Here is a 19,488-nt window from a genome sequence, read left to right on the forward strand (position 1 = left end):
TATAAGTGGAAAACGATTTGTTAAAAACACTGGAAAAACAATATACATATAAATACAAAACTTTAATACAATCATTGCATACAGTAGTTTGGAAATACAGTTTATCAGCATGACCGAAGGAATTAGAATTAATCCTCTGAGTTTCCACCGGAGATGAATTGCTCCTCTGATATCTGTTGTGAACGCTGCAGGTCTGAGGTGGCAAAGAAGAGGTAATAAAAAAACTGGGTATTGTAGTTCCATTAGCAATAATCACTTCACTGGTTGTTTTGCTTTGTCGTAGTATTCAATACAGCCATTTTTCAATATTATTATTATTATTAGGTGTCTGAATTGTAGTTTTGCTGAATTTGATTTAGTCTGAGTTGTTTTAATTCAGCATCCTCACCTGACTCTCTGTAGTACACCCTGGTGAGGAAGAGGCCATGTGCCGGAGCAGCCAGGCCCTGTGGGAAGGCCAGAGAGTCCCGAGCATCCAATATCTCCTTCAGCTGGAGTACAGACAGCCGCCCCTGGCCTACGGCCACCAGGGCCCCCGTCATCCTCCGCACCTGGCGCACAGGGCCAAAGTGACAATGTTGACATTCATTTACTGAAAATATCACGGTTGCCTTCATCATTTCATTTGTAATGATCCCTTTATGCTGAATGACCAGTTGTCACCAGCAGATGGCACTATTTACTTACAATGAGCAACAACACATTAACAGAATTTAAAGTAACTGAGGACAATCACAGGAACAAACCTGCTTATAGAGAAAAGATCTGCTTGTAAATGTAAGCTCCCAGAATGGTATCTCTCTGGAAGATACAAAAAAAGTAGTGTTACATTTGCATAAATGTGTGAACAATATACATAGTTATCAAATGTCGCAGCTGTTTATTTCTTTGTGTGTCTGCGTATTGGTGCAAAAGGTGCACAAAAGCTGTAAGGCACATTCCCATTTTCTCATGAAAAGTTACAATTATAACATCAAGTCCTGAAGGCAGGACAGTCTACTTGCCATTCTGAAGAAAGGTTAAACATTGCCATTAGTTAGAGTTACATTGTCATTTCAGAAGCAAAGCAATATCTTGAATGGTTTTCAGATGTAATATAGCATTACTCAGTCACATAGGAGTATGGATCACCTATCAAAAACAAATATATTTCTTTAGCCAAACCTAACCATGTTCTGAAAGTGAAACATTCATTGCAACTGAAGACTGCTCCTGTCTCATGTCTATTATATGTTAAGATACACAAATCTCTTTTATTGGAAAATTTAATGCTTTCTCCCACTGCGAGGACAGAGTTGGAGGCTGATGTGATATCCATGCTAATGCCAGACATCAGATAGAGATTTGTTTAAATGTCACATGGTGAATATGCCACTGCAGCTTAGGCCCAACAGGATTATGTGTGATGCCCGAAACAATATGAATCTGTTGTTTTGTTGTTTTTTTTTGGAATTTGACATTCAATTTTTCTCATTCCCTGACGCTTGTTTGATGCTTCCACATTTAAGTCACAGCACACAACCTACACCCAAACTGACTAACTTTATATTTTAGAGAGGAAAGAGTGAACACGGACATGGGAAGAATTGGGTCAAATGCAAATTTGACTCAGCGCTTGCTGTCCGATTACATTTGACATGTAAGGAGTGCAGAGACAGATTTATACAGCTGAGCTGTTAGCTCTTGGCCTCTGGTGAGGGACAGTCTCTTTACATGGACAGAAGGCTGTCTCATGTTGCACAGTCACAGATGTGCATCCGTGTGTTTGTCTCCTCTGACTGTCTTGACATGCTAATGACAAAGATAATGAGAAAAGCAAGCTCTAGAGTAACACTGTCTTTGTGTCTGTGGGCCATTCCACCAAATGGGTGCCATTTGGCTGTTGTCACCATTCCAAAATAAATTTCAATTTTGACCTTTTTTCAAGACTGAATCTAATAACACACACGTTAAACTATTTAAAATATTTAATGGTCACTCTCAGGCAAATGTATTTAAACTTTTACAAGGTTTCTAAGCGAAAGATGGCTGCATTTTTCTCAGTCCTGTTACCAAAACTTATGTGCCATTTTGAAACCATGTTTAAAAGCAGGTCAAATAATTCCTTTGTTTTTCCCTAAAGAAAGTGTTTATTTTAAATAAATTGTTGGTTACATGTTCAAAAAATGAATATTTTTGACAAAAAATGTAATTTCCAAGTTGTATTTTTCAAAAAAATGCAACACCTTTTTTTGTTTTAAAGGAGACCGAAACCTCAGGTTTATCAGTGTTTATGTGTTATGATGTAATTTATTAAACAATGGGATAAATGATTGACCAATCATAAGAGACAAAAATAGTGGTTTATCTTATTTTTTTATGAAAAAACAAAACAATTTCGTGACAGGAATGAGCACAGGGTGTAACAGTATGCCGAAATATTCAAATACACTAGGGGGAAAAAAAATTTTTTATACCAAATGCAAAGAAATGCACAGAACCAATGGATGTATTAGGTCATCTAGTTTCATATGATACTAGTATCTTCACTCTGGATTTAGAATAGAGCCCATGAAAAATCTGAAAGTTCCCCTCTGGACACGCCCCTAAGGAGGTGAAGAGAGTGTATTTGAGTAACAGGACTGAGTTTTTAGCATAGAATTAGCAAATACATGAAATATAGTGACATGGTGTCTACAGTAACAGCACAAGGACACAGCACTTTCTAGTGATTCACCACAAATTTATGTTTTTAAAATAAACAATTAAGTCTAAGAAATAATTTAGGTGTGAAATGAATATTGTTGCTCCATCATAGTTACTATATCATTAAATATAAGGAAAAGAAAATTAGAGAACTTACTTTTGGTCTTCCCATGACCTTCAGAAGATGCAGATGATGCAACTTTCTCTTAAACATGGGACTTGTGGAATGTTCCAATTTTTTAGAGGGGGAAATGTATTACGGGGCAGCACGGTGGTGCGGTGGTGAGGTCGTGGGTTCAAACCCCGGTTGCCCTGGCCTTGTGGAGTTTGCATGTTCTCCCCGTGTCTGCGTGGGTTCTCTCCGGGTGCTCCGGCTTCCTCCCACCATCCAAAGACATGCAGGCTAGGTTAATTGGTGACCCTAAATTGTCCGTAGGTGTGAGTGTGAGCGTGAGTGGTTGTTCGTCTATGTGTGGCCCTGTGATGGACTGGCGACCTGTCCAGGGTGTACCCTGCCTTGCGGGACCCTGTACGCAGGATAAGCGGTTGACGATGGATGGAATGTATTAGGGTAACAGGACTGAGTGAAAACCGGGGGACACAACTAAAATGTGCATTTTAACTCAAATATTTCAAACATTTTATGAAGAAAAAATGTTTAAAGCATAGATGGGATATGGAGTCACTCATAAATGCAAATAAAACTAGATTTCTCAAGTTTTTTAATTATGATATTACATTGTAGAGTGTAGTTTTAGGGACTGCGGACAGGTAACAAATGCTATTTTTCAGTGTTCTAGATCATTTTTATTAATGTTTAAATTGCTTTATCTTGCATTTGCAATTAGCTTAATGTGCAGGGCACTTTGTTTAATAATAAAAAGTATTTTAAAATTAATTTGTATGCATATTTAAACATTTTATGCCCTGGGGACAGAAATGGCACCCATTTGGTGGAATGACCCCTGTAGTTTTGCTGCTTCTGTTTAAAAAGTATTTTGAGAAGCTGATTTTACTCTTTTGTGTCAAGCTGACTGAAATAAAGCTGAAAGGATAATTAATCAATTAGTGTATCAACCATACATGTATTTTTATCTATTTTGATAACTGAAAAGTAATTTACCAAGCAACACGACAAAGAGTCTACAGTCACGCCAACAGCTCTCTGCTATGCTAACAGCAATACTAACAATGCTAACATATGCTAATGCATTCTAACATGGTGATGTGTAGCTTGTTAGCATGCTAACATTTGCTAATAACACAAAATACAGCTGTCATTAATTTTGTACTGGACAGTAGTGGACAAATTAAATCATCATGAGGTGGACAAACTTCATGGCTATCCATCCAATTGTTGCCGCGACATGTTAGTTAGGACTGAAGTGGTGGACCGAACAACAGGCTGACATTTGAACTGACTGAGTTGCAGCCTTAGAAAGAAACACTTTAAAAGGAGACAAGTGTGCTTAGTGTATAATAAAAGGCCAACGCATGTAATGTTTCATTCAAATTGTCAAAAAAGGCAGCAGCAGAATCGATTTGCAACAAATCCCAATCCTTGTGAAAATAAAGACACATCTCAACTGCAGGCTTTCTATTCAACCAAAACGTGAGTGAGACTAAAGTTAGTTTACATTGAGAATAAAAGAGTAGTTTGATGAAAAAGCAACCATAAACACTTGCATGCAAATACACTACGTTGCAGATCTGCAATCATGATGCTTGTTAATGCACCATGTGCGTTGGGGTTAAGGGACTATGTGACATTTGCTCTGAGAACTGCTAACAGTCTACCCATGTCCATATTGTGCACCATATTTTCAGGGCAAATAATTAATGCCAATCAAAGTGGTATTTGGCATGCAGAGTCACCCCCACGGATGTGTAATCTCCCAAAGCCCACATGGCCCTCTCTCTATCTTTCCCTTCTGCCTCCCCCCGCCACCACCATCTCTGCTGTCTATGGATTATGTTCTTAATCCTCATTGTTTAAAGTATATAAACCTGAATGACATACAATCACACACAAGACATTGATTAACACAAACAGAAACACTATGATCTAACATGCATCAAAGCTGCCATCTTGTGCATGAATCAGTAATAAATAGTAAGCAGTAGAAGGACAGGCTGCTTTGAACTGAACCCACAGAAACTAAAGTAAACTTTAACATTTTATTTGAAAAAGATTCCTTTTTTAGTCTGTTTGACCTGTCATTCACCTAAATATCACATCAAACACACCACTGAGTCTGACTGAAGCTTGAAAGGGAAATGTTCAAGGCTAAATGATTCAAAACTTTGGCCAACTTCCTGAGCATCAGTTGATGCAAGATTGAGAAACACAAGATTTATCTTTTGGGAAGTAGAAAGGCACATGCACATTTTCTTTATTTTCTCTGCTTTTTACTCCAATTTGGAATAATCAGTTCCCCTGTAACTGTGTTACTGAGGAGGCTACAGAAAGCCATGTGCTACTGCTGTGACAGCCTGCCGCTACTTTTCACCTGCCAGCGATGAGCTTTACTGGGAGGGCACAATGGGCTCAAAGGTTTCCCTTTCCCCCTAGATTTCATCCAATCCAACCTGTATGAGTCACTAGAAAAGCCATGAAAGTAAACCCTAAAAGGTTTCCCACCTGCAAACTCAGCCAACTGTGTATATAAAAACACACAAACAAGTTGGAGGTAGTGCTGCCCTGAAAGTGAACCAGGCTCTCTCACGGAGCAGCTGACTGTTTTGCCCATGTGCTGTGCACATGTTTTTTAAAAAAAGTAGTAGTTTTACATTTGGGGAAATACATTTGACCATTTAAAATGAAGCTACAGCCAGCAGACGGTTAGATGGATTTTGTTAGCTTTGGACAGAAATGGGATAGCCGTTTCCCTGTATCCAGGTTTTACGCTAAGTTTAGCTAACTGGCTGCTGGCTCCAGCTCCAAATTTAGTATGGACATGAGTGGTACTGATTTTCTTAGCTATCCCTCGGGAAGAAAGCAAATAAAAGTATTTCCCAAAATGCCAAACGGTTAAACAAATACAATTTTTAAATTGTGGAGCTTTCTTAAATATTCTCAGTATCATCTTAAAGCTGCACTGATCAATATTACATATTAACAATGGATAAAAGGACTATGTGTAATGTAAAAGGGGTTGCTCGTGACAAACCCACAGAGATTTATCAGGTAACTCAGCAGTTCTCTTCAGCTAGCTAGACGTAGTGTTTTCATGTCTTTAGCTCACTGTTGTGGCTTTACAGCCCACAACTTCACAGTTCTGGTTCACTCAGCTGTTTTTTAGTAAAAATAAAAAGCTGTAAACCCACTGTACACTACCTGCCCATCACCAAACAGCAGACAGGCAAAGTCTGTGACTAGCTGGTGAACATAGTGGAGCATTTAGCAGTTAAAGAGCCACATATTTCACTTAACAGAGACCCTACCTGTGGAAGTGTGCCTGTACAAAGGAGCTTCCTGGCTGTACGTTGGCCACATCCAGTGTCTTCACAGGGCTTTTAAAAGGCATGTCGGAGTTGACTGCCCTGAAGCTGCTGAAGTCGTGAGTCCCAACCAGCAGGGCGGCAGCCTGGCGCATGGCCCCCGCATCCAGCTCCCTGCCGAAAGACAGAAATAAGAGACATTTTTCTTTAATACGTGATCATGAAAAACAGTACATTTTCTATGGCCGTTAAGAAGACACTTCTTAAATCGACTCTGGCAGGCTCAATGTGATATTGCATCGTGACCCACCTAAACAACGAGGTCAAGCAGCTGGGATGTGGTGTACACATTATGTACAACAGGTTTTCAGGCCTCTGTGTTCTTGCTTTCAAAGTAGAATCATTTATTGGTTGACTTATATAACACAAAACTGTATGACGCACAATTCCACGTGAGAGAGCAGAGCATGTCGCCAAACAGCTAATTTGAGGGAAAGAGTGGGAGTGGGCCCGGTTCTCAGATTCTCTACAATCTTGTGCTTCTGTCACTGCTTAAATATGATCTGACAGAGAGAGAGGCAGAGATACAGCAAGCAAGGAAATGAGGAGTGTGCCGAGTAACTCACTAATTAAAATCTTTAACACGAGAGTCATGAATAAAGATTTGTTGGAGGGCTGACATGACAATCTTAAAAGCCATGTTATTCTTGTGTTAAGTGTTCAACTTTTTTAGAAGAGATGCTTGATCCTTCTCAGGTCAAGCTGGTCTATAGCATATCCTTCATAACTTTTAATGGGTATTACTTTATTTATTTTGAGCAGTTTATTTATTTATGGAGATCAGATCCGAAACGAACAATTTATTGATTAGTCAGCAAAAAATGAATCTGCAAAATAGTTTACATGCAATTAAAAGTTTGAGTCAGTTATCAAGCAAAAATGCAAACTGTTCTCTGGTTCTAGCTTCTTAAATGTGAGAATTTGCTGCTTCTGTCTGTTGGATCACTTTAAATTCAATATCCTGGGCCCTGGGCTTTCAGAAAATGGCAGAAAAAAAAAAATATAGACTAAACTATTCATTGAGTCTGTTTAAAAACTCTGCTGCAACGTGACAGCTGTATTTCAAAACATTCTTGAAAGAGTAAAGAGATAAAGAGATTATTTCACTTATTCTAAGAAATGCATGATTTCAAGACCAAATTCAATATTAAAACGAACAGTGGAGATGAATATTTTTTGAACTGAGGGGTTGGGGGTTGGAGGGAGGGGGGCAATGAGGGAGAGGCAGATCAAAGAGAGAACGGAGAGAGAGGCTGCTGAGGGAGAGTCGCTCAGGGGTGGAAGGACGAGATGGATGCTGAAAATGAGAGAAGGGATTATGAAGCAGAGACACCACGGACAGACAAGGAAGGAAGAACAGGAGAGAAAAGGTGTAGTGGATGGACGGAGAATGGTGGGAGAGGAAAAGTAACAAAAAAAACGTCAGGGTAATGTGCGTGGGTGTCGTTCTGCATGTGTACAAGCCTGCAGCTTATCTTGCCCTACTTTCCCCCGCCCAAAAAAGTGAAGAGAGAACAGCAGACAAATGCGCATATGTACACTTAGTATCTGTACTACAGCATCATCTAAGCTACGAAGCACTCGCCATTTCTTTCTCTTTCTAGAATCTCTCCATCCTTATCCCTTCCTCCTTTCTCTCCCTCCAACTCCTTTGTTTGTGTTTTGGGATGTCAGCTCAGATAAAACACTTTGTGTGACTGGCCTTAATTTGCTGTTCCGGCATGGCATGTGTGGATTATTCATGTGTTTAACGTGCCAATGTTTCTGCAAGGCTTGGCGTGAGCTTACTGAGAGTGTCTGGACGTATGTGTTAGATTGGAGCTGGGGTCTGAGCTCGATTTTCTTTTTATCTTTTTTTTTACCTTTAAGGAAATCATTATGCAAACAAACACAAGGATGAAGGATGATAGGACAGATGTATGAATGAAGGGAGGTGTGGTGGGATAACTCACGTGTTGCGGAGTTGCCAGCAGAGATCGCGGTCTGTGAGGGGAAGCAGAGAGTGGTGGGAGATTCCCAGGGCTATCCGGTAGACGTAGGTCCGAGACTGGGCACGGAAACGGGCGTGGAAATCATCAGGCACACGGTGGGCACGGGTGATCCTGGCAGAGTGACAAAAGAGCAGCTGGAGAGTCAGGCCGGAAAAGCTGGATAGTTGAGCTCTACTGTATGCCCGACGTCATGAATGTGCAGTAACTTCTTCCAACATGATGAAATCACACATTCGAATTCTGGTGGTTTAGACAATAGCTGAAAAAAAAGCCCTGACATCCTGTGTTTCATTTCTTCCACAGATTGAAGCAGTCCACAGACACAGATGGTCTCATTTTGTACTGCCAGCAAAAAAAAAAACTGTGCACAAGTCAGTGTCCAAAATGCCAACGTTGCAGCTTTTTATATAAAAGCAAACTTGTTGTCAGAGTACTGAAAGGGCTGCCAAGAACCCTAGAGAGCCAAGCGCTTATGCTCACACAGTTAGCTTCAGAACAGAGCTCTTTGATGCGACTCCAGCAGGGCCACGGCTAACACAGGTCACTTTCTGTGTATCTGTGCACACAGAGGCATACAGGCAGGGACATACCTTGTAATAACTCAAACAAAATTTCATTTGATGATTAAATCAACCACTGTGGATCCATTTATGAGTGTGTGTGTGACACATTAAAGTAGACTGAAGAATGTAAAAGGCATTTCCGGTCAAAGTCCTAGAAAGCTGTGATAATTGAGCGTAAGTGATTGAGTGAGAATTCTTCATGGCTGGTGCTATAACTACGTCATAAACTTTTTGAAAATGGTAAATCATTTACTGGCAGCTTTTAATGGAACTCATTCTTTCTTTGCAACACAACAATGTTTTTCAGTCAAAATAATATCAAAACTATCTGCTCTCAAATTAAAGCAAACCTGTTTTACAGCATGTTCGACTCTCAGCAACCAGTTAAAAGTAGACCCAGAACAATAAATCGTCTGATGTGAGCTAATTGCAGACAAATTGGCATCGATGTTTAAAACAGCCAATTAATGACAATTAAAAAAGGAAGGGAGAGACGCATCCTACAAACATGTTATGAGTGATGTTATTGCATAGTTTGTCCACAAGAGGGTACTCTGCAACTCCTCTGTTGGCAACACACAAATCAGCTGTACTTTTGTTCAAAGTACTATTTATAACAACAACAAAAAAGGTGAGGTCTAATAAGTACACATAACAAATTTGAGATAATCTTTGTTTATGTTATGTATTTCTGAAATGAAGAAAAAATATTATATCGGCTGATATATCAGAATATCGTATTTTAAAATCCTCAAATATCAAGATCGGTATCAGTCTTAAAAATACCAGATTTGTTGGGCTCTAGTCAAAAGCCTCACAAATGGAAACTATAGTGTATGAAAATATTAAAATGTAAAACGTACAGAATGGATCTACATTTCAAATAACAATAAATAAAACATTCACTTTTGAAATATAGTATGGCCAACGTTAGATTTAAATCTAAACAAAAAATTGGTTACATAACCTCCGCTTCCAGATCATGGAGAGGGGGATCAGAGTTGTTGTTGTTACAGCAGTTTCTTTTTAAACAGTCCAACTTTAATGAGCAACATTCCACAAAGCTACCATGTTATAATGGCTGCTTTCATTATCATTCTTCATCTGTTCACGTCTGATAAAGAAAGTAAAATTCTACCCTGTCTCTCTTCAATAAGGCAGAGATGTAATAATACAGCGACATGTGGGGAATCTACCATGCTTACATCTGTAAACTGAAAGAACAAAGAGCTGCAGCCAGCTGTGCGAGTTTGTGGATTGTGACTGCACAAACCACCCTGTAGTGTTTGTCCACACACGCCTGTACAACTATGCATTCATGCGTAGTGTGTATGTGTGTGTGTGTGTGTGTGTGTGTGGGGGGGGTGTTAGTGTGTATGAGTGTAGAGGACTGTGAGAATAATGATGATCAAATATACAGCATGTATATGCACATACATCTCATTTTCTGCACACACCAGTGTATGTGCATCTGTGTGTGTCACAGTCAGAGAAACTAGGTTACGTTTCCAGGGGAGGAGATTGGGCGTGACACGTGGCAGAGGAAGCCCTTGTGCCTGCTTCCAGCGCCTGCTCCAATGTGAAGTGACAGCATTTGCCTTGCCCCTAAACCACACACACATACAATTTTCATGAGCATTGTACAAAGCATGGCCTCACACATTTGGGAACTAGGGCATTGTTTGGTACCACTTTACAACTCAGCAGTTTCCCCTTTTGGGTAAAGGGCCGTTCATTTTAAGCTAATTGAGGCCCCTTTTCACAGCAGCGCCTTAGACAAGTGAACCCCCGGCTGAAGAGATATTTTTTACAGTGTTTAAATCTTGCTTTTGGAACTCTATCTCAGGAGGCAGGAGACCAAAGTTACGAGCCAGGAGCCACATTCTGATTGCTGCAGTAACAAAAACTGTTTTTGGTTAACTCTTCCCTCCAAGTTGGATGTAAAAAGACGGTTTAGAGTGCCAGAGATGTGTTTTCATGGCAGACTGAGAAAGAAAACTCAAATCCAATCTGAACACGGAGAGTGTGTACAAGCATTACAGGGGAATTCTATTTTATGAAGCGTCTTAATAACATATAGCTCTACTGAGAACAAAAAGTGCGTGTATGCTGTTCACTTCTCCGCAGGTTTCACATACTAATAAAGACGGTAATTCCCATTTAGCTCAATGATCAAGATCTGTGTGTGTGTGTTTATGTGTGTGTATTAATGGATGCTACAGAACAAAAAGCAGAGCAGGGATAATCCTTTCTAACCTTCTAGCTGCAGGTTTAGGGATTAGCGGGATGCTGGGAGCTTCCCTCTCCCCCCTCCTCTCTTCTCTTCCTGCCTCCCAAATGGCTCACTCCGTTTTGCACTCTCACTCCTCCGTCTTCATTCAGACTGTGTCAATATCTGATTGGTGCTCCAACTTCCTCCTCTTCCTCAAACCTCTCTCACTGATTCCCTTCATCCTTCACTATCACCTCTCTCCTTTGTCCTGGTGTCTCTTTGCTTCTTTTCTCTCTCTTTCTCTCTCTCAGACGGAAAAGCTGCAGAATACATTTCAAAAAGAATCAAAGCAAAAGGGAAGATGGAACACCACCAACCAGGATTTCAATTATTTACATACAGCTTATGCTGTTTTTTCATTTAAATGCTCAAGAGGAAGTTTACTAAACTCCACTGTTGTTTGTGATTTATTACGGAAGGCATTTCCTCAGACAATGTGTGCATTGATGTACAAACAAACATACAATAAATGTATGGATGTTTTGGTTTGTGCATGCTTTAATGTTGCCCAAAGTTTCTCTACAGTAGCATTTTCTTAGGATTTCTGTTTTTAATAATTTTTTTGTCTACAGGGAAGTGTGTTGTTTTAAAGAGTGACACATTGAGACACGCCGCTCAGTAGGAGAACAAGATCAACGGAGTCATAAAAACTTGAATGCATTCCCTTAAATGATGATGAGAAAAGGTTCTTGGGGTCAATCTGAAAGGCTTACTTCACCACTAAACTAAAGACTTTCAGGGGGGATGTGGAAATGTGTTCAGATGTACAATTTGCATGACCCCCCGCAGCTGAACTTGTCACACTCGTCTGAAGAGTCCCGACTGACCTGATTTGCTCCGTCCTGAGGTGGAAATTAAGGGCCTCGACGAGAATGTCTTCAGTAAACGGCGGCTTATCGTTCTTGCGCTGGAGGTCGAAGTGTGCAGAGTTAGAGAGGGCATGGACACCTGCATCTGTCCTGCTGGAGATTGACAGAGATACTGGGTTGAGCGGCCTCAGCCTCCTTATTGCATCCTGCACACAGACAGAGAAAGAAAAAGCTGTGGGTTGCTAAATTTTACAAAAAAAAAAACTTTTGAAAGATTTACTTTTGAATTCACTCATATCTTTCTAAAAATAGATAAGTTACATCAAAACAGTGAAAAAGGGGATATCAAATAGAGCTGTAAACAGCAGCATGATGTGACAGGAACGTCTGGGATCTTTGCTGTGTTATCTGTGTGTGTGTGTGTGTGCGTGTGTGTGGGCACTCTTTTTCGAATATATTTTTGTCCATTCTTATGCCTTTATTGGAAGTACAGCATTAGATAGATATTAAAAAGCTGACGGGGAATGACACACAACAAAGGTCCTCAGCAGGATGCAAACTGGGGACATCGCAGTTCATGGCCAACAATGCAGTACTAACTGACAATTATTTTCCCAACTTGTGCATGAGCCCTCCTTTCACACTCCAAATTCAACTATTGTGTTAATCATTCCTTCGTTTCACAGGATCACAAACAAGCAGACTGATGATGTGCAGAGTAATCTGCTGTAAACAGTGAGAAGATGATTTATCCTCATCATTGTTCAAATTTGTTGGTTTAATAAAGAAAACAGAGAGGTGCTTCCGTCATTTAGCTTACCGTCACTGATATAAATGGGGTGGATAAAACAATCCCTGTTAGTATAAGGCAATACAATTCAACAGCACACCAAAACTATAGACTCCAGAAACAACTGGACTCAACAAAAACTGCGCATTATAACCTTCTTGAAGGTAGGGTTTATAACAGGACTGTTGTGTTTGACTGCTCCACCTTTAGCTGGGTGTACCTAATAAACAGGTAACTGTACCATTTAACATGGTAGCTGTTGCACAACCTGCCCGTCTGTGGAAATGAGTGTATTGCTCTTTGTGCATCTCGCTCTCTCTCAGTGTGGTTATCCCTAAGATAACTGGTATTCAGGAAGTAATCGTGAACCAGACTAAAAATATGATCTGCTCATGTTTCAGAAGCAATAAAAGGTAAACAATACTTAGATAACTTACTTCGCCTGTTTGCTGATATGCGAGAGTAGAACTGATGTTGGAAAGAGGGAAAGAAGGGATATGTTTACGAGGATAAGATTTTACACTAATTTAACTTACCTCCAAGTGGTCCTGGACCCCTTTCCTTATCAGCTGATGTGGAGGCACTTTCACAGCACCTCTGCAGAAATAATAATAATTAATTACAGATCTGGCCATCTGGACTATGACTCCCTGGCAGATGATATATTGTATCTCAATGGGTCCCTTCTAGTTAAATAAATATAATAATACAATAGTAACAGACCTTATAATGTAACCAGTTATCCTGCAGTAACCTACCTGTATTTTGTCCCAATGTACTGAAAGAAGATGAGGTAACGTGTCCAGTTGTGCATGGTCTTTCCCAATGTCTGTGACACTTCTTAATCATACTGTTCGCCTTTGACACAAACACCCCGTTTTTAAGACGGAGTCAGCGGAGAACGACTTTTACACAGTTGGATTTGTAGTCCGGAAGAATATTAGTGCAGCGCCTCAAGACAGCAGGTCAGTGTGTCATTCTAAACAGTATTTTGTTCTAAATATTAACTCGATAAAAGAACAAACATATAAGCATTATGTCATGTAGACACACCATGATATTCAGCAAGTCACACAAACTGAACGACACATGGACATCCCGCTTCTGCCCATCTTTGGCAACATGCGCTGCCTGCACAAAGTGTTTTCTGCGCGCATGCGCTCACACATGCGCCTTCTATGTTCGCTGCGACTTAACTACCCATGTAAACATGAATGCATAGATTCTGCAAGGACTCTTTTTGACTGTAGTCCTGTCGGTCCCTTTTTGATTACGTCATAACACGCAGGGGGAGGTGTGTGTCGTCGTCAGAGCAGCCGCAACGCCATCTGCCTTGAACATAACTGAGGCCAGAGACTATATAATTTAGTGGAGATGGTTCAGATGAGAGTAGTGTAAAGACAGTCAACACGAGGAGGATTAGGACAAGAAAGAGAAAGGAAAACAGATTTATTACATCTTAGTAGCCTATGGTAAATACACGGACTTGTTCATTTGTTATACTTCATTATTGCACAATAAAGAGTCTGAAATCTGAGATTATAGTCTGAGTTCCTCGACTAAAGTAAACATTTCCGGGATTCATCTTAAAGCTCAATATTTTTTCACAAGGTTCTGACAGCTAATACAAACTATATAATAATAATTATTACAAAATTATTGAGGAAGTAGCCCTCAGGTGAGCTTTTAATTCATTATCTTTGATTGCATCCAAGTTTTGGCAGAATATGTAGCAGGTTATGTTGTAACGATTTAAATTAAACTTTAAAATATTCACATTTCTTAAATGAAACCGACAATAACATTAGCATTACTGTAAGATCGTGGGGATGTCTGATGATGGTCGGTAGTACACCAGCCAGGTTTTATAAGTGAGCTTATGTGGGGAGGCTTCTGTTCAAGTCTCAGCTAGTTGTGTAGACTTTCATCCTCCCATGATCCCCCCTGTCTTTCAGAGGTGTTACGGCGGGTTGAAACTAGTCGGCGCTCTCCTCCCTCCTTCAGTCTCCACGGCGCAGCCACTCTCGCCTGTCTCGGCAGCAGTGTAGTAGTAATCAGCCTGCCGCGCTCTGAGCTCGCATTTTGTGTCACGGTGCCACCGGGAGAGGGGCGACAGACTGCTGTGTGTCAGGGGATACCAGTCACCATCCGCACGGTTCAAGCGACATCCTGCCGCGGGCAATGACATTGGCAGACTGAAGTGGGAATACACGAGAAAACGCAAAAATGACGGTGGACTTTGAAGAATGTATTAAAGATTCACCCCGATTCAGGTAAGGCTGCTCCTCGGAGGCACATCACAGTGGTGCGCAAAAATGGCACACCTTCTTTTACGCGTGTTTTTTGTAAAGACTGGGACTGAACGCTTCCACTCGTGCATCAACAGGATGAATAAAACAAGATGTGGCGTTGGATGTCTGGTTCGCTCATGTGTTCAGCAGCATGATGCCGTTTATTTGTTTTTCATTTTTTTGGTCTTTATTTCATTTTTGATCTTCAAACTTATCACAGTGATTGTTTTTAATTGTCGTGTTTTGTTTTGTTTTTTAATTAAAACATGTATTTGCTTTGTGGTGCATTTGCTTGAAGGCATGCTGTGTGTCAGTTGTTCCTATGTGAAGGTCTGATTTTTGAATGTGGCTTGTGACGTTAGCTCAGTGCTTCTGAGAGGAGGGACACTCATTGCCAAGCACAGCAAGGATCCATTTTGCATGAGTGTAAAAAAAAATAATGTCATGCCATAATCAACCCCCTGATATGCACTTAGAAAGGGGCACTCCTTTAATGTGGCCTAATATGTGGATCCTCCTGTGTGTGAGTGAGTGTTGCAGCATGGCATACAGGTTGGGAGGAGGCCCTGCAGTCACCCACCTGTGTATCTGTGGTGGGAGACTGGAGAGGAGATGCAGCAGCAGCAGCTTTGGCCTGGCTGGCAAAGAGGCAGCAGGGAGAGGAGTACAATCTCTCTCTGCAGGGACAGAGCTCGTATCCCAGGCACAGATCCAGATGTTCGGCCCCTTGCCTGCTAGCTGGAGGGTTGTAGCCACACTCAGTCCACGTGCCAGTCTGGCTGCACTCCGTTGCATGCCAATGGGAAACCAGCAGAGGACATTCTAACAGCATTTAGGCCGGGGATCCCCCGTTAATTATGCCAGGGAGACAGGCGTAGTATCATTTATTCAGTTTTTACTGAGAAGTAGCAGAATTTTAGTTTATTCTGCTTAGAGATGCATCTTTTTTTCTGTTTTCTCTGTATTTCTGTCTTCTCTTCTGTTCCCCTATGTCAGCGTCTGTTGCCTGTTTGCTCTGTGTTTTCTGTGTTTGTCATTTTCTTGCTTCCCTCTAACTGTTCCTGTCTCTCAGACACATCTTATCGTGTTTGACCTCTGTGTGACTAGCAGATTGTGATTCGAGTGAGCATGCAGACAGTGGAATGAAAGAAAGAGACAGAGGGAGAGAGACATTCAGTTTGCTGCTTAGATCCCACCTCAGTGATGGATGGCCGAGACAGAAGGTCACAGGAAGAGGGAGAGAAGCAACACACATTCAGACGCTTCCTTTTTTTCTGCCTGGTTCACTTTCCCATGGTCTTATGAAGATTTCTGTTTGGAAAATTCCTCCACTGACAGAGGAAGCTGATGTTTCCTTGAGTTTACAAGCAGTGGGGAAAATTGTGCTGTGTAAAACTGTGATCATGATGGTGATGATGAAAACAATTATAATTATAATACTGATCACTATTTCCTTTACATACAAATAGCTGTGATGCATTCAATTTGTGAAACTGCCCTCAAAACAATGAATAGTCATCATTATTTTCCAGTTGAGTACATTTAAAAGTACATGTTTGGAGTTTAATGTTGATATGGAGCATGGGAGACCTTGTTTTTCGTTTCTCTGTGTACATGATATTATCCAGGTTTCTTGTCATCCGGTTGGTGTAAGCATGTCTTGGGTTTGGTTTCTGGCTGCCTGGACACTCAGGATACCTGTGTGTATGTAAACACACACATTGTGTCCTTCCCAAAAAATGATAGTAGTAGTTAAAACCAGAGCACAGTTTTACCTCGCGATACAATTATACGAATATTGAGAAGCTATTCTCAATACCTAAAGAACTACTAATAAATAAAGAAGGCATTGTCCAAAGAGCAAATTCATGTGGAACAGAGATTACCATGAAAGAAAGAGGAAATTTAAGAGAACAGTGAAGGTGATGGCAGTGACAGTCAAGACAGTGACAATCATTTTGAGGACTTTTAGATTATGATAATGGCAACTGCCTGACAGTTTCAAATCAAGATTAGATCCTTTTAAAATTTAACAGCCTAATAATCTGCCACTTCTAAAAAAAATGGCAGCAAGTCTATAATCAATGTTGCATGACTTTGCCATTTACTTAAGAACAGTGATTGCATAAATTCCTATTATATTGGAGTGGCATGTGTCCCAGGTTTCTTTCTCTTCCTTGTTGTGTCATTCTGGAGAAACAGTGGAGAACCAGTGTTGTCTGTCTTCCCACACATGGCGCTAAAACAGCTCACACTCACGCTCTCACTGCAGGTCTTAACTTGTTCCAGTCCTGTATGTGCGTATACATGATTGGGTGAGCATGAAATAATTTTTAAGGTATGCCTTGAACTGCTACCTTTTTGTTCTGTCTCCCTTTCACTTCTACTGTTTACTATACTCCTCTTTCTTCTCCTGCTTTTTTATTCAGTGGTCACCTGCTGCGTTCACTCATTCCATAACAAAACCTGAGATGAAGCCTGTGCACCTGCCAATAGTTGCTGGTGCAAAATGGCTGTCATCTGATTCTCTGGGGACACTGCTGTCAGATGTTTGCTACCACTGGTTCAGTTTTTGTCTACACCGAGGGTTCGTAGAAGTTATGTCTGCGGTTTAAGTTTGATGGCACAACAGAACTGTGGTCGGACAAGTTCACAACAACCTCATTATTATAAACTAAAATCAATTTACTTGAACATGATATTTTGATAAGCAGTGCTAGGTGTAACGCATTACTAAGTACATACATGTTACTGTGTGTATATATTTGTAAATCACCTGATAGACCTACTGATCTTAAAGGGAAGTATTACAGGATCTTTTAACAACTTATATTTAGGTCTTTCATTGACTATATTGTTATAAGTATTAATATGCTTATGTGGGTGTGAGCTGTTGCCAAGCAACAGCTGCTGTAAGGGAGACAAGTGAGAGCTCGGAGAAAAAAGGACAGAAGATGTGAGAATGGAGGAGGACAGCGGGCGCTTTGACAAGACACCGTCATTACTTTGAATTTCCCAAAAGGGGAAGAATTTCATTGTGGCAAGTAGGTTTTGTTATTGTAAGTAACTGTGGTCCCAGAGTCCCGTGTTGAAACCCTCACTTGATACCAAGCTTACTGCAGGTGTGTCTCCACTGCATTATGGCATAAGTGCCATATGTAAACTAATAACAAAATGAATATACCGGATATGGATAATAAGCCGATGTTACCTCTAGCAATCTCATGTCAGTGAGTGTACAGCAGGGAGTTTGGAGAACCAGCCGCACCTGTCTGCCTCTTTCTCTATTCCACCCACATCCAGCATACAGCACCAGGCTGTCCAGACAGGTTGAGTGAGTGAGTCAACAGAGAATGAGACTCAGAAAGTGACAGGAGGACACAGGCAGAGTGGACGCATTGTGTTCTACCTTATAAACCAGAATACAACTGGTTTTAAGTGAATTTGTGACATTAGTCCAAGACATGTAGAACAACTGGAGTCTTGTTGAAGATGTTTTATAACACAGCGTTTACAAGGAATGACTTCAAAAATAATTTTCTGCATAGGTAATGCAGACTGTTATCAGTAATCATCACACTAGGACTGGATAGGGTTGTGTGTTACACGTATCACCTGAACAGATGCCAAAGCTACGTGCTAGTTTACCTCATATTCAGATAATGGCTTCAGCATCACGCCACACAGCCAGCCTGTTAACAATAGCTAAATACATTTTTGACTTTGGAAATCACATATACAGTTGGATCAATGTTTAAATCTTCTATTTATTCTAATCATATCTGAGCAGCATAGTTGCCTGTTTAGAAGGTTCTCATGCTCCTGCACTCTTTTCTTTGCAGTGACTGATATCTGCTGTACCTATTTTGCTCCTGCCAGGTGTATACTTCCCCTGTGGTTTCTATGTTTACTTGCAGGAATAACAGATGAGCGGTCACAACCAGTCGGTGCAGTCAGTGTGCTTTTTGATAGAGGCAGCTCTTAAACCCCACATTCGGTGGGAAAGGTAAACAGTTAAATCAAATATTGTGTTGACTGAACCAAAGTGATTAGTTTTTCATTCCCTTCATTTAACACGTTCTCTTACTTATAAATACGAGACGTTGTCACCTGTGATGCTTCTCCAGTCCTATGTTGGTTGTGTTCAACAAACAAATCTGTATCCTTGAATAGCTGGATTCTATGAATTACTATGAAATAAATTCTGTTGAAATTCCAGCGAGAGAGATTTTATCTTATCAAATATACTTAGATAAGTGGATAGAACTCATTAGTGAACTGGATTTGATAAAAGATTTGAAAGCACTAATAAAAGAAGCTTCTGGCCCCTCTTATGTGATTTCCTATATTATTTTAAAAGCACTTGTCCATTTAATGGCAGATTAAAGTGCTTTTTGATGCTCTAGATATTTGTCTGGCGCCCTGGTTTCTCTTAACGGTCTGGATTTTTATTCCCTACCTGCGTCATCATCGCCTCTAATCCTCCTTTAACACACACCATCATTTTGCTTGTCCGAGCTAACAAATTTGTATTTGTCAGCAGCCTGTGAAATATGTAAATGCACACCCTGCTGCCTCATTGTCGG

The 19,488-nt window shown here is 40.5% G+C and overlaps 2 protein-coding genes across 7 annotated transcripts in view; one reads left to right on the forward strand and one right to left on the reverse strand.

Moving 5' to 3' along the window:
• Positions 1–43: 43 nt before the first annotated feature.
• pusl1 (pseudouridine synthase like 1) lies at positions 44–13,856 on the reverse strand. Its single transcript, XM_038697455.1, has 8 exons — positions 13,370–13,856; positions 13,148–13,208; positions 11,840–12,027; positions 8,139–8,288; positions 6,130–6,300; positions 747–801; positions 389–551; positions 44–193 (listed from the first exon to the last, which is right to left on the reverse strand). Exons 1-8 carry the CDS (start codon positions 13,423–13,425, stop codon positions 129–131), a joined length of 909 nt encoding a protein of 302 aa, XP_038553383.1. The 5' UTR covers positions 13,426–13,856; the 3' UTR covers positions 44–128.
• Positions 13,857–14,607: 751 nt separating this feature from the next.
• The window catches only part of acap3b (ArfGAP with coiled-coil, ankyrin repeat and PH domains 3b), a 59,458-nt gene continuing 54,577 nt past the window's right edge, over positions 14,608–19,488 (forward strand). For all 6 annotated transcript variants that reach the window (XM_038697457.1, XM_038697461.1, XM_038697462.1 and 3 more), the window contains exon 1: positions 14,608–14,884. In XM_038697457.1, the coding sequence (XP_038553385.1) occupies positions 14,838–14,884 (47 nt within the window). In that variant the 5' untranslated portion in view covers positions 14,608–14,837. The remainder of the gene's footprint in view (positions 14,885–19,488) is intronic.

The sequence above is a fragment of the Micropterus salmoides genome, unplaced genomic scaffold, assembly GCF_014851395.1.
Source record: "Micropterus salmoides isolate LMB-PRFRI ecotype aquatic unplaced genomic scaffold, ASM1485139v1 Ms_hic_scaffold_4, whole genome shotgun sequence".
Classification (NCBI taxonomy): Eukaryota; Metazoa; Chordata; class Actinopteri; order Centrarchiformes; family Centrarchidae; genus Micropterus; species Micropterus salmoides.